At 42.2% G+C, this 23,317-nt stretch overlaps 1 protein-coding gene across 3 annotated transcripts; it reads left to right on the forward strand.

Moving 5' to 3' along the window:
- Window positions 1-1,306: 1,306 nt before the first annotated feature.
- ZCCHC4 (zinc finger CCHC-type containing 4) lies at window positions 1,307-21,656 on the forward strand. Of its 3 annotated transcripts, none has more exons than XM_019480262.2 (13): window positions 1,307-1,420; window positions 2,014-2,132; window positions 4,903-4,985; window positions 6,007-6,282; window positions 7,055-7,135; window positions 7,431-7,503; window positions 10,391-10,541; window positions 11,080-11,180; window positions 13,163-13,284; window positions 15,817-15,892; window positions 16,423-16,474; window positions 17,209-17,353; window positions 20,293-21,656. In XM_019480262.2, the coding sequence occupies exons 1-13, from the start codon at window positions 1,342-1,344 to the stop codon at window positions 20,414-20,416; spliced, it is 1,482 nt and encodes a 493-aa protein (XP_019335807.1). In that variant the 5' UTR covers window positions 1,307-1,341; the 3' UTR covers window positions 20,417-21,656. The 3 variants fall into 3 exon arrangements, with proteins under 3 accessions (XP_019335807.1, XP_019335811.1, XP_006260493.1); XM_006260431.4 differs by lacking the exon at window positions 1,307-1,420 and adding an exon at window positions 2,233-2,326 and having other exon boundaries at window positions 2,050-2,132; XM_019480266.2 differs by lacking the exon at window positions 6,007-6,282 and having other exon boundaries at window positions 1,308-1,420.
- The last annotated feature ends 1,661 nt before the right edge of the window (window positions 21,657-23,317 follow it).

Below are 23,317 nucleotides of genomic sequence, written 5' to 3' on the forward strand. Positions count from 1 at the left end.
CAGTCAGATTGCGAGTCTCCCCCACTCAAGAGGAGCATTGAAATAGAAATTGATGGACTGCCCCAGTGAGTAGCCAGGAGGAAATGAGTGTTTCTTCCTTAGCCTGACAAAGGGTATCTGTACCTGAAAGCTTGCAAAGAAGATTTTTTCCAATTGTCTGAGTTGGTCTAATAAGAGATCTCAGATTTACTCAAAGAACTTTGTCTGCTGATGTCCTTAGACCAATGCAGCTACAACCTACATCCCCTTCTCCTATGTGAAGACTTCAGCAATGTAAGTAAGGTAGTGAAGTCTGACATTCTGACATGGGCAACTGGTGCCTCCTGAGGAGGAGACGGCGGGTCAAATGCCCCCCTGACTGGACAGTCAGCAACTGTTCTGAGGATGGGGGGTCCCCCACGGCCGATCCTGCCGACCTGCAACTGGCAGCAGCTGGCGCACCCCCCCCCCCAGCCGGTGCTTTCAGGGGGGACATCAGCGGTCTCACCTACCCCCTGCCCGGGAACGCTGGCTGACAGGGAGGGGGTGCACCAGCGCTCTCAGGGGGTGCACATGCACCCCCATGAACTGCCTACATATTGCCAGTGCCTTCGGAAACATGGATAGCTCGACTCTAGGCAAGGCTCTATACAGGCAACCCCCACTTAATGGTTTTGCTTAGCGCTATTTTGCTATAACGCTCCTTTTTTATTGATACCCGATTTCACTTAGCACTCGGAGAGTTTCGTTATAATGCTCACGTTAGTCACACTGGGTCATTAAAAACAATCGTGGCCGCCGCTTCGGGTCGTCAGATACTTTCGGTTTCACTTAACGCTCGTTTCGCTTAATGCTTGTTTTTTCGGGAACCAAGTAAGAGTGCGAAGCTGGGGCCGCCCGCACGTTAGGAACATGGCGTCTCTCTTCCCCTCCGCCTGGGCTCTGCTCGCACGCGGCCGTAGGCGGGGGGATTTCAGTGGACTCGGAGCAAGGACCCATTTTCTATATCCTTTTTTCTTCGCAGTTTGACGGTGTGCACTGGTGTAGGCGCACCGGCGGGGAGGACCTCCTTCCTCAAGTTGTGCTGCAGGTGCGCGCAATACCTTTTGGGGCTGGGGCTGAAGTCTTATGGAGACCAAAGGGCTGCAAGCTTACGTGGGGATATACTTTTTACTCCCTTGTCTCTAGCAATAAAAACAGAGTCAGTTGGGCAACGTGCGGTCGTTTCCTCTCACACACAATATCGTGTTATTTGGTGAGATGGGCGGAGCGGGGCGGGGCCGAGGCGCCGCGCCGCTGCCCCTCCCCCCCGCAGCGCGCTGAGGCTGCCGGGACGGGGGCGGAGTCGTGGCGGCCCGGGGGATGGAGGCGGCTTCGAGCTCTGGCGCGGCGGTGGCGCTGAGCGCGGAGCCCGGCTCCCCCGCGCCATGCTGCCCGCACGGTGGGTCGGGCTGCGCGGCCGCGCTCCTCCTCTGCTGGGCCTCGGCCCCTGCGCTGCTTCCTCCCCGCCCCGGGACCCCGCTCCGGCCCCTCGGCTGGGCCCGGCAGTAACAGGACCCGTCCCCAAAGACGCGCCCGCCTGGCGGCCTGGGTCTGCCCGACGCGCGGGGCCCTCCTGCTGCGTGGGGGTGGTTAGGGTCGGGGGAGGTCTCTTCCAGATCCAGGGGATGCAGTGCAGGACCTAAGCGAGTCTGCTCTGGTCCCAGCCATGCTGCAGGGCCAAGCAAACATCTTGCCCTAAGAAATCCCTCCCGGCCTCAGGGCTCTACCAGGGTGGGCCATTGCCCCGTGTCCGTGTGGGTATCCACTCTTGTGGGCTGAGAGAATCCAGAAGGCCGTGGCGGTGGCTTTCGAGAGCCTGAAAATACACTCTGAAAAGGAAAGGCAGGTTTTGGGTATCAATGTAGTACCACAGATGTCATTGGGACCAGTCTGCCAGTGGCGTGGAAAACTTGCCTGTTTCTCTCTCTTTCTGGGCTTTTATTTGTTTGTCTCGGTTTTGAGTCCTCTTATGTCCGCATGTTTCTCCTGTAGGTCCTGCTCTTCTGTTTGTCAAGATAAGCCAAGGGAAAGAAGAAGGGAAGAGGTTTTACGCTTGCTCCGCGTGTAGGGATAGAAAAGACTGTAGCTTTTTCCAGTGGGAAAATGAAAAGGTAAGAATAGACTGCTTAAGGCTGCGGTGAACATTATTTTATCTCTTGGATGTATATTTGGATATATATTTGAACTGAAGATTTCTGATCTGGCAAGCAGGGTGGTGATTACTGGCTCCAGCAGAAGCTGTCTTTGCTGCAAGGACACCAAAATAAAGTTGTGCTGTAACCTGAATGGACACAACAAAAAGAAGGTCCGTGCTCCAAAGAACTTTTACTCCATGTTTAAGACGGGACATGACAGATGGGTACAAGCATTTAGGAGAGAAAAGAAACAAAGTTATATTATTGGTCATCTTGACGGTCAGCGATTTCAGAACCCCAGCCTCCTTCCTCCCCTCATTTGCTGTCTTTGCTCAGACAGTTGTGACCCAGTATTAACTCAAGATCTGTATGTGCTTGTGGAAATGTCAAGAAGAACTTGCTACCCTTTCCTAATGCTGAGAGCTTTGTTTGGGAAGGGCAGGAAATACACCAAATAAATAGATGTGTCTTCTCTTTCACATGTCAATATGCTCTGCCTTTTACTGATACAGAATGATTTGGGAATTTAATTTTTTTCCAAGTCTTTCACTGCTAAGTTACAGTTCAAGCCCAGCTGGTAGGTAGTGATAGGAAAGCTGTGTGGTGATAGGAACTGCTGGGAGGAAACTGAGAAGAAAGTTGTGCGGTGACTGGTCTCTGGTTTATATGGACTGTGGTGATGCTTCTAGTGAGACATGCCTGAAGGAGTTGCATCTGCATCACAAACCCTATTGCAAGTTCATTGTGCTACTGAACATCAGTGCCTGCCTTTAGGGTTTTTTCCAGGGGAGTCATTCTCTGGCTTCTTTGTAGATGCCTTGTTCTTACATTTACAAGACTTAACGTTTTTGGTTTTGGGTTTTTTTGGCAGGGGGGATAAAATGAAGACTTAAAACACTTGGGGAGGGACTTTGACCTTCACAACAGCTGAAGGCATTGAAGCCAATAGCAAATTTCCTGTTGTTTTCAGTGTTGTAGGATCAGGCTGTAACTTTTTAGCCTGATGATCCTATTTTGGCTATGGAAATTCTTTGACAGTGAGCACACCCTTCTCTCACACCATTGGAAAAGAGCATTGTTGTTTGTTTCCCCTTCCTGGCTCTATTCACTGTTGAAGAATTAAAAGATTGGTATTTATCTTTCTGCACTGTTTTTAAATTCTTTCAAATACTTTCCTCTGGAGTAGGCTGGATGCCACTGTGTTCTCCCCAGAGAATATGGGATTTCTGGATGATGGGGTGTTTTTATGCCAGGAGTATTCCATGAGGTTGTTTCAGAAAGTCATGATGATTTTGAAGTAAAACCATTTTGTATGTAATGAGTGGAAAACTACCATATTTACTTGAATCCGAGAGGCGTTCTTGCCCTAATCTGTATGGGGGAAAAGCCCCTCGTATTAGATTTACCTACAAAATGGGGGGGGGGTAGGGGCAGGCAGCTCTGACTCTGGACCTGGGCCTAGGTTGGGGCAGAGTCAGACTCACAGCAGCCTTTCCCCCTCCCCTCCATTTGCCCTCTGTAGTTTCTGCCCCTGCCCCTTCCCTCCCCCCTTACTGTCAGGTGCAGCTCAGGCTGGACTCCATACTGCTCAGTCTGGACAGTCAGCAGTGCTATCGCTGCTGCATGGCCCAGCAAGGGCAAAACTTTCATATGTTGTGCTGTGGGAGGGAACAGAGCCCAGGCAGTATCTGACAATATGGGAGGTAGAGGTGAGAAATGAAGACTTGGGGGGGGGGGGGGGGGAGGGGGAGGCAGAGATTGTGGGAAGCTTGGGGATGGGGTGTAGGTGGCGGTGGGGAGACTGGAAGGCTGCAGGGGGAAGAGGTGGGGGTGCAGCAGAAGGCAAGGGTGATCCCCCTCAGCCATCTGACCCCCATAGCCACTGCTTTCCCTACTGTAGCAGCGGGAGGGGAATTGAGTTTAAGACAAGCCTCCAATACTTGATTATATTTCTGGAAAATTATAAAAAATTTGTACATTTTCCATACGTAGTTTTTAATTATTAGGAGTTGTTTTAAATTCAGGTTTGACTTAGATTCAAGTAAATATGGTATATGACAGTGGGGTACATTGGTGGAATAATCAAATATACATGTTGTTTACAGCTGTATAAAGAAGTAATGTGGTCCAGTAAATGATTGTTGCACACACAATGGCTTTATTTAAAAACTAGCAAATTACCTGTCATGAATTACGGGGCGGGGACACAGTGCCTCCATCCAGTACTCTGCGGTGCTGCTGCTCCACCTCTGGCCCTGTGCGCCCCGTCCCCCTGCTCCCATTCCTGTGTGCCTCCCCACCCCCTGCATCTGGCCCTCTGGGCCCCCCCTTGCCATTCCCAGTGCAACCCTGTTTGCCCCCCCCCTCCCCCACCCCTTGCTGTTCCATTCCATGCCACCACCACCTCCAAGGAGCAGGGCCTGGAGGGGTGGGGGCAGGGCTAGCACTGCTGGCCCACTCACTCTGGCCCCTTAGTCCTGGTTGTCATGGTGATGCTCCGCTATGTGTAGCTGTGTGTGCAGAGCACTCTGGTTGCAGAGACAACCAATCAGAGCATGAATAAAGTGTTACAGAGAGACAGATGAACAGACTAAGGTTTTTATTATATTATAATTCCCATTAATTTCTGAAACACCCTACTAATTTTGAAACTGAGAGTTTTTGTTAACCCTTTTCTGATTTAAGAAATTATGTGAAATAGATCCACATCTGTTTGTTATCAGAGCTTTTGTATCTTGTTTTGCAGGTGTCAGATGCTAGGCTTGCAGCACGAGAAGAATTTAACAGAAGTCGTCAACCCTCTTTATCACACAGACAGAATGTGGAAAGGTATTATGTTGTTCATTTACGCTTCTAAATATGAGTCTGCTGTAGGGTTAGTCGCATCATATATAGAGCATTCCCTTTCACACTAATTAAAAATAAATAAAAATCCAGTGAGTGAGACTTAGAAAAACAAGACATGGTGAACCATGCATGGAAAATAATAGGAAATATTTCCTTAGATTATAATCTTTTCAGGGGCAAGTATTGTATCTTTCTCAATGTGGTAGGGCTTGCATATGTGAATAGAGCACTGCTGTAATAGAAATAATTTATTGTCAGTAGCAATTGTGAGTTGTGGTGAATACTTTTAGAAAACTCTTTGAAAAGGAAAGTGTGTTGCTTAGTCATGTGAGAGACAGTAGAGTCCAAAGGAAATGTAAGTAATTTAATAAAGGTCTTGCTGTCATCCTGGTCGCATTTTCTGGAAGAATTTTTTGACCAGCTCACATTAATTATAGATTTGTATCTGTCTCTTTAAACTTTATGTTGCAGTCAGATGTATGGTAGGGCCTACATCTTTAGTTACTATGGCCATTCATGCCTTCACCAGTGAAAATATGAGCTTCCACAGTTTAAGTAAGTAAGTAGTACTATTTCTAGGAGAAGTAAAACAGCCCCAGTAAACTTTGACAATATATAATGCTCTTCTCTTGTCTGGGGATACTATTCCCAAGAGTTCTTTCAAATAATTTTTCTTAGCTATTAATTCAGTGGTCTCTGAACTTTGCTCATTCATGACCAATTGTATAGTGCAAGTAACATGCTACAGACATGCTTAGCCTGTCAACTTGAAGGAACAAGCATCTTTGGAAAGCAAATTTCCCTTGGGTGCAAACAGCTTTGCTGGGTCTGGCTAGGATGTTAGGAACCCTTGCATTCAGTGATTCAGAGGTAGCTAATGTAACTATAAAATAGTGGCCTTAACATTTCTAAGGCACATGACTTAGAGTTTGCTAAAATACTAACATTGCACCTTTTTCAAGGTTCTGTTTTGTAAATGAGGTTCTTATTATTTTGTTTGAAGATATAAGAAGTTTGTCCTGTTGCCGTTATCGAAAAGGAAATTTTGTCAAGAATGCCAGCAGTTATTACTGCCAGCTGAGTGGGAAAATCACTCTGGACATGAAGTACTTACTGACATCACCAGTGCTCAGTTAAAAAGGCCCAGTCAGATTCTATATCCACTGGAGAATAAGAAAACAAATGCACAATATTTATTTGCAGATAGAAGCTGCCAGTTTTTGCTGGATCTTATAATTGCACTAGGATTCAGAAGAGTGCTGTCTGTTGGCACACCGAGGTATGTTAGCGAGCATCAGTGTTCGGCAAGGTACATTTGTTACTTGGGACTTAGTCATTTCTTAGTTTTCTTTAGGTTTTCTTAATATCTAATACAGTGGTTCTCAACCTTTTTAGTCTCGAGACACACCTTATTTGACCTGAGACACCCCTCCAGAACTGTGAATGGAGCAGCACCCCACTTAAAAAACTAGTTTATTCTAGTGCTTTAACTCCTTGCAAAGCGTCCAGGCAGTGGCCAGAAAGGGATGAGCCTGAGCCTGCCCTTACCTTCTCACCCCTGTTTATCTCCTCCTGCCTCAACCCTCATTGAAAATCACTGATCTACATAGAGGGAAGATCCCTTCTACTAATGTAAAAGTGCTTTAACAAACTCAGGTTTGAGGTTCTTGGTATTGTCCAGGCAGCTAGATCTTGTTGATTTTATAAAGACAGAAATAAGGAGGACCTCCTAATGTGGCAAAACAGTCATTCTTCCTTAATTGGTAAAATAAGCAGTAGATTGACTGTTAGAATTGAGCCTATTAAGCAGTGTGATGGATTCAGTAATCTTCACTTATTTGTCATCTTCTAATACTCTATTTTAGATAAGGGTATTTGCATATTAGTGAAACTGGAAAATTGGTTACACCAAAATCTCCCAAACCTACATCCTCATTTCATCTGAAAAACAAGTTGGTTTCTATTCTAGAAAGACTTTGGTCTTACTCATCTTCCTGAATATTTTCTGAAATGCATCGTATCCATTAACTTGTTTGCTTTAATGATTTCAGGCTTCATGAATTGATCCAAATAAATGGATGTGAAGAACAGCAGTTCAATGTTAAAAGCCTTTTGTTAGACATTGATTTCAGGTAGGCTTTTTATATCTTATCTATATAGGAAAAAGACACAGATTACTCTGTGCACATTTTATTTTATTTGTGTCATCTGCTCCCTTCCTTCCCCTTCCCCCCTGCTTCTGCCAGCCAGAATCCACAACGTATGCTTATTTTTCAATTCGCACAGTGGTTTGCCACTATAAGGACAGTCAGTGCCCCAAGGTGATAGTTATTAATGATTTTTTCTTAATATATTTTCACCAAAAACCTTGTTTCTGGCAGACAGGAATATATTTGTTTTCCATTACATTTAAAACTTGCTTTACAGGTATTCACAATTTTATACAGAGGAAGATTTCTGCCACTATAACATGTTTAACCATTATTTCTTTGGTGGAAAGGTAAGGGCCAGTCATTCTCTGAATGTTTTCTCTGAACTACATATAATGTTCATTTAGAACTTGATAGAAATGTATTACCAATCTGGTAGAAAATATTGTCATGATCTGAAGATGATCACATTCTATCTTGGCTCAAAGAATAAGCGTGCCTGTTTCTTTAGTAACTATATACCATTATATCTAATGGTAACACTACCTATAAAACTAATTTTACTTACTACTTAGATTGTTTAGCAAGCACTTTACTGGTGCAAATTGCTTTCTTACAGAAGCAATGGGAACAAGCATTTTAAATACAAGACCACAAAAATTCAACAGAGTTGGGAATCTTTCAGCTTAGACTACTAGTGCATCCGTTCAGTATTCTGTCCAACTGTGGCCAAAGATAGATCCTTCAGAAGACAATGTAAGAAACTGTATAATATACACTGACCACGCATAGGAGAAACTCCTTAACTTCAGGCAGTTTGTGGTTGGCTCTCTGTTACTTGGTAACACTTAAAAAGATCAATTCTACTATAGCAGGGGTTTGTAACCCTTGGCGCATGTGAACACATTTTACTTGGCATGATGGCCCTTGGGGCAGATGGTGGCAGAGCTGTAAGGGGCCTGATCCTTCTTGTGGCAGTGTAGCCCTGACCCCTTCCCCGCTGTCTGTCGTAAGGCATATGTGCACTTGCTGCCGGCAACGAGGTGGGCCAGGGCTCTGCAGACCCTGGTGCAGCTGCTTGCAGTCTCGGTGCAGCTGCTTGCTCTGCTTGCAAGAGCCTGGGTCAGCTATGAGAGGCAGCTGTACCAGAGTCCACCAAGCTCCGGCTTGGCTTGTTGCTGGGGGCAGGTGCACATGCACCTCGGGGTGGACAGTGGGGGAGAGGCTGGGCTGCACTGCCACAAAAAGGATTGGGCCCCTCACGGTTCCTCTGCCATCTACTCCTGGCACACCAATGTCTTACAAATAGACCTTGTGGGTGTTTTTGGCACTGCCCAAAAATGTTGCCAACCCTTGCCTTCCTGTTTCTGTTAATTTACACTGAGGGTCCAATCTGAAATTTATTTTGTAAAAATGGCACTGCCTTTCAACAAAGAACTTGTATGTATTTAAATGCCTACTGTCAAGAGTTGCTTTTTGCTGTCAACCAATGTAGTTGAAAGTAAATGAACTTCTCTCTTGTATATCATCCACAGAATTGTTCAGCTTCTCAAGATTTTCCCCAAAGCCAGCTGAGCCAAGCTGTTGCCTTTAGTACAGGCATTTGGCATCCTGTAGTACAGACAGGAAAGGGCAGAATAATTCAGTTTGAGTGTTAGAAACGTAGCCCCACAGTGTCATCTCTACAGTTGTTTGCAGAGTAAAATCTTATAGTAATACGTAGTATTATATAATATATTATAGTATGCATTATTTTTATGTGATTTAAATATATAATTACAGTAACATAGCATTATAACAATATGACAGTACATCTTACAGTATATACTATAAAATAATGTAAGTTATTATACATTGTATAAGACACTACATGCACTATATACATATTTGAAAACCCTCATGTCACTAAACAGTAGATACTGGTTTCTTTTGGGGCCATTATTCCTGCAGCCATCAGCTTACTGACACAAACTTACTTTTAGTGATGCTCTGTAGCGTGCTCATAGTGAGTTTCATATTTTTTCATCCTAAATCATATCTTTTAATGTATTCTTATAAATAAGAAAGTGTTTTCTAGAATGAATCAAAATGGTCTGAATTTTCTTGCCTTTCTAGTTTAAATCTAACCTTTTTTATTTTCTTTTAATGTTGTTTTGATTGAGATAGAAGGACAGTGCTCTGCTGTCTGTCACCTTGTACAGACATTCAATTTCTCCTTGCAGAGTTGCTGTTCTCCCAGGAGAAATCATGAGTGTACAGATGTTCAGGCTTTTTCTCCCAGGGTAAAAATGGCCACTCCAGGAGAGAGAACCTGGGAACAACCAGGGTTAAATCACTCCCAGGAGAGTTGTTCCAGCGAGAGTGAATAACTGTACATGCTAATAGCTTACTGTAGTTCTTTTAATTCTGGGAAGTCTGAGGTGGCACTATAGAAACTTCCCATCTGTGCTGTCAAACCATAGCCCTTGTAATTTGGATGGGAGCTAATATATTTTTATAATTTGTACAAATTGCAGGCCAAGAGAAAAGAGCAGCTATTGACTGAACTGTTCTCTCTTGCCTAGTAACCCCCATTCCTTCAGGTCAATTTTAGGAGATGTAAGAAATTTGAACTGCAGCTTTCCTTGCTGTATCTGCTCTCACTGTGGAGTACTGGTTGCCTGCACTCTTAATATAGTGTTTTATAGTTGTTAGGGGCTAGAAGGGACCTTACAGATCATTGGGTCCAGCCCCCTGCACTTGGGCAGGAAAGGACTGCTGGGATCGCATGACCCCAGCAAGGTGGGCATCAACACACTTTTGTGAGAAATGCTGAATTAACATTTAAAAAGTAGCATACATCTTCATTTTTTAAAAAGGAATTACAAACAATAAACTTATCTTTAAATTGTCCAGTATTACTTAAATGTACTCAACCTTCTTAGACTTGAGCCAGCCCTTGTGAGACCTGGGGCACCCCTTGGAAAATGCCAGCATTTAGCTTTCATTAATTTTTCCCCTACAGAAAAATAGAGCAATTCTTCTGTTGCAGAAAACTCAGGCTATAACAGGTCAGAATATTTTTGACACTAGATTTCTCTTTGAAATACCTAAATTTATCTGATGAATCACTTTTAGGTGTCTGCCCATCTAGCACCTGTACCACCCTTAAGAATCTTGCAGCACCCTCATTGAGAATCACTGGTTAAAAAAAAAAAATGTGCCTGTTTTCTGGACACTAACCTTTATGTCTTTTAGGTTGCACAAGAAGTATGTAGAAAATTCTTGCATGAAGAAAAAGGTGAAGGAGTCATAATGGTGACTGATCCTCCTTTTGGAGGTTTGGTGGAAGCCCTGGCTTTTAGCTTTAAGAAGCTGATTGCAATGTGGAGAGAGGCACAAGAGGAAGGTATGCATTAGAAATGAGTAAGATGATGGGAGATGGTAACTTCATCTATAATAAATGACTTATTCATGTTGTGTGTACTTCCTACTGGTGAGATGGGTGTTCATCCACTTGCATTGTAGCTTTAGAAACTAGAAGAAGCCAAATTATATATACATTTTAAGTAATAATTCAAATACTTATATTTAAAAATTAAGAGACTATTGAGATTGATGCAAATTACTTTTTTCTTAATTCTGTATTTTTATAGTGTATAAGATATATAAACCAAGGTACTTTTTATTAATCTGTAATGATCGTCTAGGTAGACAATACATATCCAGTGAAATTTACTGATAATGGCTAAATATAAGCATATTGGGCTGACCAGCATCCTGCTTTCTTAATGGAATTAGTTCTAATTTTTGTGGCTGTAAGCAATTGTCGCATGCATGGCAACTGCTCTCAATGCACAAATATTATTAAAAGCTCATGTTGTGCATTCTGCTTTTCTTGATTTTAAAAAGTAAAAAATTACATCTGAATCTGTCTTTGTTATTAGCTCACAACAGCAAGGAGATGCCTATATTTTGGATATTTCCATACTTCTTTGAGTCACGCATTCTTGAATTTTTTCCAGGCTTCACTATGATGGACTACCAGGTATGGCCAAATCTAATAAATGCTCTTTAATATCTTGTATAGCAAAGAAACAGCAATTCGGAGGGTATATTCTAGGAAGTGTGTGTATTTCAGATGACCAGACTTGTGTGCAGAGGACTACTGATGGTCAGTATAGTGTGTTGGTGGGCAGCAAATGTTTGTCATTAACGCTGAATCTGATGCATCTTATAATGTATTTATACTGGTTATATTTTTCATAAAATGTGAAGTAGTATGATACCAACGACCTTTCTCACCTTCTCTTTCTATTAATCTGTCTCACGCCAAGCACTTTTTAAATATAAATTTGAGCTTGTGGACACCAGTCAGCCATTTCCTTTTCCTCAAACGTTAAATTTCTCTTACCCATCAGACTTGTAAAATTTTGAAAGACTCAATCCTAGTCTCTTGACAAGCTCAAGGTCAGTTGTATCAGAAGCAATCAGGGCTGGAAATGAAAGTTATGTATAACAGAATAAGCATTTTCAAAAAGAAAATTTCCAAAGTGAGGTGCCAGGGATAAAGCAATGAAGTGATGTCAGCTTAAATAATGGGTATACATTATTTTTGAAATCGTGTGTTGTACATGTTTTTTTCTGAATAAATATATCTAGGGAATTATTCCTATGAGATCAGTCTTGTCTATTAGAAGTATATTAACATTTATTTTTTTGTGAAGCAATCGTAATATATAAAATTTGTTAAATTACACATGTATTTTTTTTTTTTTTTTAGCCCATTGCCTAAAATCATTCGGCCATCACAGTGAAATATCGCATTACTGAATTATTTTCTTATAGCAATGTACTTATTATCATATTTGAACATATCATGGTACTTGTACATAAACATGTGTGAAGGTAGAACTCTTCTTATCTCTTTAGTTAAGCGAGTTTCCTAGTAACATGGGTGTAATATTTCCTTCTGTGCAAGCTTTCATATGGTTGTTTGGAGAATGCAACACGCTCTAAAGATGAAAATAATTATTTTTCAGCTGATCTTTCTAAAATGTGATCCACAATTTCTTATTTTTTTTATATTGCCTCTGACATTCTGGGAGTCCTAAGGAAGGAACAGTAAGCCAGTATCCAGGCCGAGCAAACATAACAGCTCTCTGTGACTGCTCAGGTGCCTGCCAGCCCACCTGCTCTTGCAGCCTTACACAGGAGCTCCTTTCTAGGCCCAGACCACCTTTTCCAGTTCAGGAATAGGACTTATATTCCTCAGCCCCCTTACGGCCACCTGATTAGCTCTTTTTGCCCCTCTTTCCCCAGGGCTAGGTATAGTTAATTACCTCATTAGATGCCTGAGCCCTGGTCATTTACTTACTCAAGCCCTCCTAGTAACGGGTCGCGGTTCCCTGTTGCACAGAGCGAAGAAGGGGAAATTGAGAAATAAAGGTAAAGTGCAATATTTGAAGTGTCAAGAGCCTGTTCTCCACAGCACTGTGAAAATATAATCCATATTAATTAAAAATATGGACGACCAAATGCCTGGTCCAGAATGTTCAGTTTAATCTGGGCTTTGTAGTTTCCCTAAAGAATGGAGTTTTAACATAAATATTTTGGAGTATATAGAAAGAAAAGTAGGCTAAATGTCTTTGTCAGCACTTCTTCAATCCTGTGCTTGTTAGGCACTTTAGGCATTTTTACATATGCTCTGGGAGGTGGTGGTGGGTCGGAGCGCTCTAATTAAAGTACCCAGAGCGTCTCATGTATCAGTGTCCCCACACTGAAAAATGGTGGCAGGGTTGCTTTAACTAAAGCTCTTTTGACAGGCTTTAGCTTAAGCACCCATGCTGCCTCTTTCAGCGTGGGGATGCTGATGCATGAGATGCTGGAGTCTGCTGGAGCATGGTAGTTACTTAATTGAGCCTGCTCCAATGTGCTGTCATTACAGCGTATGGGAGCAGCCTCACTGCTCATGTATAGGCACCCTTTAAAGATTTTCTTGAATTTGTTCTTTCTGCCTTCATTTTCTAGGTAGATTATGATAATCATATGCTTTATAAACATGGAAAGACAGGCCGTAAACAGTCTCCTGTTCGTATTTTCACCAATCTGTCTCCAAGTACGATAGTACTTCCTATAGAGGAGGGGTACAGGTAAGAGCTCTTAAAACACTCACACTCTCTTTTAAAAACCATACAGAGGCATAGATCTGGAGGCTCACAGTGGCACCTTTAGGCATCAGGTTCCTCAAATAGAATTAACAATCTTATTTTAACCCATGAGTTCCCCATACAATGGTAGGCACCTTGGGATTGGATCCACAGTGGATAGTATTCGAGAGGGAAGCAGGAGATTTGGATTTGAACCACCTCAGGCAGTGGAGGCCCTACAATGCAGATCTCCCACTTCCTGGATCACTGCCCTAACCACTTTATTATATAAATGTGGGCACAATGATCACCTCCACTCCTTGTGTTTTAGAACAAATGTGGCCATTGTTGCTATGTTTTGAGCAGACATCAATATAGTTAGTGTGTGGTTTTCATGTTCAGGTATTTCCCCACACCTACAGGATCAGCTCCCTGACCTCCCCATAAGGGGACTGACTTAAGTGTGGGAACATCATTGTGATTCCCAATGACTGTAGACCTAAAATAGACGTACCTACCTGGTGCTGTTGTTCCTAGATTTGCGTATTTGTGGAATCTTAGGTACGAAGGTAACTCTTCTGGCAAAAACTTCAGTGCCTATAGACTTTCAGGTCTATAAGTGGCTATGCGGTGTTTTGTGGTTTATTCACTCGTACTTGAGTACTTACAGTCTACCTGATTTACTCTTTCAGTGCCTGTGTGCTTTGTGGAACTGGAGTTAAGGGATTATTCTAGAGCTTAATAGTTCTGGGTTTTTGGTTGTAGCTGTGTTGGTCTAAGGACATAGGCAGGCAAAGTTCTTTGAGCAGCTGTGATATCTTTCATTATACCAATTAAGTAATTGGAAAAATGTTCTTAACAAGTTTTTGGGCACAATCACTCTTCTTCAGGCATAGGGAGTCTCTGCTATTTTGAGACTCTCAAAGAATGAGAGAAACTAAAAAGTGGCAGGATGTCAGTGAGAATATAATTTCTATTTATTTACATTCTCACTGACATCCTGCCACACTTTTAGCTTCTTTCATTCCTCTGAGTTTCAGAATGGCAAAGACTCCCTATGCCTAAAGACCAAAAGCTTGCTGAGAACTTTTTTCCAACTACTCAGTTGGTCTAGTAAGAGATCACATCTAGTCAGAGAGCTTGATAGTGAAATGTGAGATACCAAATAAATTTGCTACTCTTCTATGCATTGCTTGTTAAATTTGTTCATTTATAAGGCAGGCAAGGATTTTAGTGATTTTTCTTTTATTGGACCAACTAAAAATTTCCTCAGGTCACCTGAGGAAGGACCCTCCACCCCCTGCCCCCTCCACCCCCCAATAGAATAAAGCCCCTGCTGACAGTAGTAGCAGGCAGGGGTGCTTGGGGTGCTCGTGTGTGGTTCAGGCATTGCCACTGGCGGAGTGCAGCCCAGCCAGCCCGGCTCTATTGCACTGGGGCTCCCTGCTGTGCATGTGCAGCTTCCACACGTGCACGTCACTAGGGAAGTCCTGTGCAACAGAGGCAGCTGCTTTCGCCGCTGCCTGCTGCGCAGGTCACAGGACTACACCAGGAAGCAGGGGCCAGGTCTCCTTTCCACTTCCAGCAGAGTCCCGGGATCTGCACTGCAGGGAGCGGCAAAGGCACCTGGCTCCATTGCTTGTGGCTTCCCTTGGTGCTTCGTGAGTGCGGGAACTGCACATGTATCGTGGGGAGCCCCACTCAATAGAAGCAGGCCAGCTAGGCTGCACTTGTTGCCTCCCATGTACGACGCTGGCTGGAGATGCATGCCACCGGCTGCCGTGCTTGTACCAGGCACGAGCGCCTCAAGCTCCCCCACCTGCAGCTGCTGCCTCCAGCAGGGGCTGTGCCTCATGAGGGGGAGGGATCCCCACATCCCTCCACCCTCCCTCACACCCCACCCCCACAACCTCTCCACATATACATACACTCTCCACACCTCACCATATATACACGTACCTCCTATACCCCACTATACACCTACCCACATGGTGCCTCATCCCACCATGCACACACACCCACTCAAACCTCATCTTCCCCCCCCATATACAAGAGGAAGATTTTATTTTTGAGTTATTATGCAGTCATTTCTATATACATAAGGCAAACATAAATCATTATGACAAAAATATTTTTGTAATAAAATTAACCTATGTTATAGTAGGTATTTGACTCTTAGTGTATGATTTGATTTTTTTTTTATTTTTTTTCCTGGTTCCAAGATGGCACTCCTCCCTCCCAAAATGAGTATTTCTGTGGGGCAAAGGGCGGGACTTCAGGTGGCAAAGGTCAGGGGTTAGGGGTGGGACTTCTGACCCCAAGATGGCGGTCATGGGGCAGAGCACCCATCAAGGGGTGGGACTACCCTTGTAGCCCTCAACAGCTCACCAAAACCCATTAAGTGGCCCTTCAGCTGAAATAATTGCCTGCCCCTGACCTAGACCATCATGGCTACAGCAGCACTTCAACTTCATTGCTATGTTTTATAAGGCTTTTTCAGCAAGCAGTAGGTCAATACTTTGTAATATTTTTCAGGTTTTGTTCTCTTTGTCAACGATATGTGAGTTCAGAAAACCAGCACTGTGAAATGTGCAATTCATGTACATCAAAAGTAAGTGATTTTCCTCTCTTTGGACAGGAATTTTAGTGAGATATTTTGTGGTTTTACTTGGATATAAACCTCTTTTGATGTTAATACTGTTAGTATATCTTTGGTAGGGAGCCATGGGCAGCTCAGTATGGGTATTGTCTTGATTTCTGTGGGCTGCGGATTGGGTGTGGTGGGATTTATTTTCTCTTTCCTAATTGCTTTGGGTTGGAATGAGGACACCAAAAGTTTGTGCCTGTCCTTGTACCCTCCAGACACCATTCTTCAAGAGCCTGCTGCCACATGCTATTTCTCCTGTGATTAGGAAGGTGCAGTACTTCAAGGGGCATCAGTTATGCTAACTGTTGCCTGGGGTGCTAGAGCTCAGTGTTTGTAGGAGAACTCTCTGATCTTCCCCCCAACATGCAAGCCATCTATGAATATATAGGGAGTATGAATATGTAATAGCTGAAAATTTAAGCATTTCATTGGGGCATAATATAATTTTAAAACGTACAGTAAATGCAATAAAAGAATTATGATTTTATTTTTAGGATGGTAGGCGATGGAGACATTGTGTTCTTTGCCAAAAGTGTGTAAAGCCTTGTGAGTACATAAATATTTTTTCTAATTAGTGTTTCTTACTATGTAAGTTACAATCCAAAGAAATCAAGGCAAAAATTGGAAATGATGTTTGACTTCAAGCCATAATGATTGACTGTGAAGAAAAAAAAGAAATGTTTAACTTCCATTCAAACCCCCCAATAGTCTACTTGATTCCACTATGTGAAAATGTGGTGTCTTGTCAAATCAGGGTACACTACATTTTTCTTATTCACTATAGCAGATCTTCATTAATTCAATATCTGTTTTCATCCTGATATAAGAATTTTTTTTATACTTTCATATTGATTTTTCAGCTGCATTCTGTAAACGTATCAATGGCTCCTAAAATAAATACTTTTGTGGGAGCAGTCAGGTAAACTCTGATTCTTGAAGGCAAGTGTCCTTGCTTGGAGCTGTTTAAATAGTTGAGAATAATCCTACTTATTAATGTAAGGCTGTAGCTGCCTTTGCTGCTTTTCAGTAACACCAGATTGTTTTAAAAACTGTACCATATTTTTCTGATTTTAAAACTGTCATCCTTTTAATGATTTTGTGGCACATGATTGTATTATATCTGAAGAGTGTATCTATTTACTATATTTATTAAAAGGAAAGCTAACTAATGAAGCTTTTTGATGATGGGGGAAAATGTTGTGACAGCAGTAAAATAACCCAAAGACCTCAAACTGAAAAATGAAATGTAGCCTCCTCTTTCTTTCTTTATCATATTGCAGCCTGGGTTCACTGTAACACATGCAATCACTGTGCTCTTCAGGACCATGTTTGTGAGAGTGTGCAGGTTGGATGCTTTATTTGTGGCGGAGCGGATCACAAACGCAGCACCTGCCCTCATTTTTCTGTGACTAGAAGAGCTTACCAGTAAGTGTGACGGTGCAGGAATATTTATTTGGAATGCTTCTCTCAAATATGGGAAATGATTGCTACCATTTGTACTTGAATATAAGATGACCCCCCAATAATTAGGTTTATGTATGAAACACTTATGTTTGTTATAATTTTTCCAGGTCTAGAATCTTGAGTATTGTGGAGGATTATCTTCAAATTCCCTCTTGCTACAGCGGGGAAAGCAGTGGCTGTGGGGGGTCAGTGGCCCTCTTGCCCCCCTGCCACCTACACCCCCAGCTCTCTCAGTCCTCTGTCCCTAATTTCTGCTTCTTCATCCCCTGCAAACTTGCGTCAAGTCTCTGCTCCTTCCCCCCCACAGCGCCCAGCTCTCTGGTCTTTGCCTCTTTCCTCCCTCCCCTTAATGTCAGACTGCCCAGGCTGTTCCATCTTGTCCTTGGAGTACAGCATGTGGAAGCTCAGCCCGTTCTTGGCCATATAGTGGTGTTGGCACTGCTGATTGGCCAGGCAGGCGGTGCTGCAGGTGTTGGCACTGCTGATTTACAGGCAGGAGAAGGAATTTCCATGTGCTCCATGCTTGGGTGAAACCCCAGCCCAAGCTGGAACCAGGCTGCACCTGACACTAAGGGGGAAGGAAGGGGTGGACAGGGTGCAGGTAGAAGCTGCAAAGAGGAAGTGGAAGGGGCGGGGGCAGAAGGTTGTGGGTCTGACTTTGGCCCTAGCCTGGGTTTAGGGCAAGAGTTGGAACCACAGCAAGCCTCTTGCTGCTGCTTCTTCATATGCAAATATAAGACAGGTTTTTTCTCCCTTTGCAGATTGGACGAAAACACCTCATATTTGAGTAAATATGGTATTTAATAAATTTATGGGTACAGTTATGGAGTAACCTCAAATTGCTGCCTTGCTGCATCTGTACTTACCCTTGTTGCTAATCTCCATCCCCTCTGCAGCAAGGGTAAGTGCAGGCAACTGGCTGTTCTGGAAGAATGGAGACTTGTGACCCATACTGGGGGGGCTGGGTAGCAATGGGTGGCCCATGCTGGCAAAAGGTTGCCAACCCTTGCCTTAAACACTGAGTATATCAAGTTCTTTTTTGCCCTGAAGAGGAACGTAGTCCTGAAAAATGCTTTCTATGTAGACCTTTTTCTCAAAATACAATAAAAAGGTCAGAGATGCTTATTTAAAAAAATTTCTGTTACACATCTCACCTGAAGCTCTCTGAAAAGCAGTTCCTGCTGTTTCTAAAATTACTTAGCCAGTGCTCTGAGGTTATGACCTGGTTTGGGATTTCCTTAACTTCTTTGAGACCTAACCCTCATTGAAACAAGTTTGATCTGTGGCTTAGACTCTTTCTTCCCCTGCACTTTGGGTCAGTTACTGCTTCTTCAGCTTATGGTGGAAACATCTTTTACTCTCATCTCTATCTCAGCCTGTTTCAGGATTTTTTTTCACTTCCCTTCTACTCCAGAGACAACAGCATCCCCTTGAAAAGAAAGGGGAAGCCTCTTTTTTAAGAATATAGCAACAACACCCTTCCTCAGAATTGTTTCTTTTATCCCCTGAAACAATCTATGAAGGTGATTTTGAGAAGAGTATCATTTAAAAAAAAGCCCTTCGACATCATGGAGTCCTCTTCCTTGACCACAGATACCATACACAGGTGGAATACAATCTTGGCCCTATTGGCTCATTTTACTCCTCCATTTCCATCTAGGCAGGAATATGTCCTCTTCTGTTGTGGAGCCTGCAAGGCCATTACAGCTGCTTGTATATTTATTTTCTGCAAGTACTACAGGAGGCATTGAGTAAAGAGGCAACAGTAATAGGAAATAGTATGTTCACCCTCAGGTTTCACTTGATATTTCTTCTTTTCTGAGTAAGAGTAATTCTTCTATTCCTTCTGCTGAGGCCTTAAGAATTCCTTTAGAAGTAGTGCAGAGAGGTCACTTTGTTTGATATTTTAGCCAAGCTAGATAGTACTTCCTATGTGGTATTTGGAGAGGTCAGTAAATAAGGCATTCTTGATTCAGGCAGAGACCTTTGGTAGACTTCTTAGCCATGTCCAAATGGTATCAAATACCATTTAAAAAACAAACAAACTGACTATCCAGCTTTGTCCGAAAATTGTCTAGTTCCAGAGTTGAATTGCAAACTCTTAGGCTTTGCTAGCCATGTATAATCATTTCCACTGAGTTAAATTTTCTCAATTTCTGGAGCAACATGTACAGTTATGTTTCTGTATCTGATAGGCCTACTAATTGCAAAAAATGTCTCATCAAGGTCATTTCCAACACCACTGTGAGATAAGTGACTACAACTAGGATCTGTTATCTCCTTCTGGGGCATGCTTCTTAGCTAACTCAACCTGGATATTAAGAAGTGCAGAACTTTTTCATTTAGAGCAGGCTTGCTTATATAGACAAATGGATGTGTGTTTCAATATATACAGCTCAGTATGATCCTTCTTCCTGTTAGTCAACTCTATATTAGGATTTTTTTGTGATCTTTGAAGCACTCGGATCTAACAGTTAGCTCTGTTAGTGCTATTTAGCAGCAATATTTGCTTCCTGTCTTCCCTTACTCAGTCTTTTTCTAATCAAGCAATGACCAAAGTTCCATCAAATGTGTTTCTGCTACTTGAAGAATTTTCCCCTGCCTACCACTAATATGCACTTCTAATAGAGCCTCTGTTAAAGCTGCATATTGTACTCTGGGGCAAGCTGTATGCAAAATATGGTAAATGTCACTAATGGAGTAAAAGTAGATTAACTTATGAATTACGAAACTAATTTAAATATCGCATGTACTTAATCTTTTTTGTTTTTCTTTTTCATTTAGCTTTTTTGTGACCACACTTTTGAATGGTAGCTTCAGTTAATTGTGTTTCTGTGTGCATTTACCCTATTGTACAATTTACTATACTCTGACAATGTATTTGTGATTTGATTTTGCAGAGCTGAAGGAAAGCAAAGGCAAATGAAAAACAAGAAGCTAAAAATGGGTACCATTAAAAAACCATCTGTGAAGCAGAGGAAAATGAGAGTCTTGAAAGGAAAAATAAAAAACAAGAAAGAGTGAATCACTCTTTCTTCTTGGCATCTAGTTACTCAAGATTTTTGCAGCCAGTCTTTGATTTCATTTACAGCAAATGTTAGTATGATCTTTCAGAATAAAATCTAGTTGAATTGGAAATTATTTCCCCTTATATAATTACCTTTAGAGTTTCAATGGCACTGGGACAAAAGCTTGTTACTCTGTTCATGAACTATTTCAAATGAGAGAGAAAATAACTTATATATGTCAGCCCATACTGCGCAAAACTTATAAGTGGAAATAATATTATAAAATACCACTAAAATAAAGGGACAGAAGTTATAGTAGTTTTGGTTAGTTTGGTATTGCCCACTGTTTAGGGGGAAAAAAGACCAATATATTTGTAATGCTGTCTGTTACAAACATCGTTCCACTTCACCCCCACATGCTCACTCTTAAAACCCACCATCCAGCATGGTCATGTAGATAACAAATGTTATATAATCCTTTTGCTAGTTATCCACTTGTTTGCTGGTTTTGTCTCTGCAGGCCTGGAAACGAGTATGTTGGAAGTTCCAGATAAATTAGGACTTAAGTATATGTTTATATCCATAGTGGCTACATTTAGAAAGATAATAGGAACACAGGACATTCCTGCCCAGATTTTATAATACTTTATTATAAGCTGAACCAAATGTCTTTATTTATTTTCATTTATGAAGATAATTTTAATAACTAAACTTTAACTTGTAATCTTTTCACTGGCTAGTGGTGATGGAGGCTGAGCTTCAAGGCCAGCTTGCCCAAATTATTCTTGATGTTGTCCTAAATGTGTGAATGTCATGTAAAAACAAAATGAAAACAAACTAAATAATAAATAAAATGCAATGACAAGAATGTATTTTATAACTATAGGTTTTTTAATTCAAACCAAACATGTTACAGTACTTAGCTACAACAAACTCCTACCTGCCAAGCCACAGTACACAGCCTTTCAGAGAAATACTTAATTTTTTTAAGGAATGTACCAAGAGCAGTTCCTCTACTAATTTTCAGACCTAGGTCATCTTGCTGTTTCTTGGATACTGTGATTGAAACATATATGAAATGAATAGAGAAAAAATAGTCATAACTAAGATGACTCTTTAAGACTCAGTGAATTTCATGTCAACTGTGTTCTATTTATAATTTTAAAAGATGATGTAGTGCAATTGCTGCAGATTCATTGGAGGGGTGTTTTTCTCTTTTGTATATCTTCACCAGCATTAAAGGTATTTTACTATTATTGGTATTAATAATAATTCAGTTAGTCATGAATAAGTGAAACATCCATTTTATTACTTCAGACCTGTATTGGCTCTTTAGGACTGAAACGTTAGGAAGACCTGGTAGATAACTGTGTACTCTATTTTATGTTTCCATGTCATATTTTCTTAGTTTCGGGTGCCCAGCCACCTTCCCCCAGTACCACCAGGTACACCCCCTCCCATCCCCCTCCACACCACACATCCCTGCCCCTCCAACCCCCACTACCCGTAGACTTACCTGCATCCAGCTGCCATCACTGTGCCGACCACCCTGTCTGGCTCTATGCTGGCCACACATGGCTCTATGCTGTGTGCATGTGTCTCCAGTCATTCCAAGCAGGTCCTTGTAGGCTGGATGGCTGCTAGCCTGCAAGGGGAAAAGCCTAGGTTTCTCTAAAAAGGAAAATCCAGGTTTTTCCACAGCACATGGAAAACCTGGATCTCTAGTAAACAAATGCTACAAGGGCAAGCTGGGAAATGCAGTTCTACCAGCACTGATGTTGAAAAAGGACTAGCAGAGCACAATCCCAGACATTTGTTCATATTTGAAAAAAACGCCTGAGCGGAGATCGAAGGATCCAAAAAGAAGACGTCCAGGAAAACCCGAATATGTGGACTCTCCCACCCCCTGCCACTGTATTGTCTACACCCCCACTGTCTCCCCTGTTGCCTGACCCCTACAAGTCCTGCTACCATTGCTTTTCATGTTGCAGTGGTGGGGATGAATTTAAGATGATCCTCCAATAATTATATTTTATACAGGGAAAATTATAACCCATTTATACGTTTTCTGTGTATAGAACCTAAATTGGGGGGGAGGGGGAGTCACCTCAAATTCAATGTGAACTTGAATTTGGGTAAATGCCACATGCCTTCATCCTATTCTCTTCCCAGTAGTGAAAAGAGGTTCCAACTTTTTGCTGCTTTAGACAAAGGTAAATACATACTCAAAAAACAGGAATTGCACCAGAAGGGACTGTAGACCACGCTGAGGACAATTTGTCATCCTAATCAATACATGCAACAGCATAGTTTGGTGTCTGCACTGAGCCAGTGCCGCATGTGATCTTACTACTACAAAATGCTGGAAGATCAAAAAATACAATATCAATTTTTGTAAAACATTTTACACAAGACTTGAACCATCCAAAGTTGTGCATGTGTCTGTGTCTGAATGTGCACATATGTCTCTCAGATAAGGTTCTTTGGGTTAATACATCTTTTATTAGATGAACTCAATCAGAAAAATTGTTCTTTGCAAGCTTTTGGGCACAAACACCCTTCTTTGGGTATAGAGAGAGTCTGCTGGTGTTTTGTGTCCAGGGTAGAACAGAAGCCAATATGCAAAATTGAGGTCAGTGAAAATGCAAACGTGTTAGTGAGGATCCAAGGTGATAGGAGACGATAGGTGTCGGACAGGTAGGTGGTGGGGAGGGGAAGAGGGAAATGTTGACTGCTGCTAGTAAAATGTAGAGAGGTTATGAGATGGCAGGTAGGTTATAATGTGCCATCAATCCAATGTCTGTATTTAGTCCAGGGTTCAATCCAACCAGGAATAGCACACACCAACTGCAGAGGCTTCCTCAGCCTGATGAAGGGTTTTTAAACCCAAAAGTTTGCTAAAAAATTTGTCCCAACT

Source organism: Alligator mississippiensis, chromosome 2 (genome assembly GCF_030867095.1).
Source record: "Alligator mississippiensis isolate rAllMis1 chromosome 2, rAllMis1, whole genome shotgun sequence".
Classification (NCBI taxonomy): Eukaryota; Metazoa; Chordata; order Crocodylia; family Alligatoridae; genus Alligator; species Alligator mississippiensis.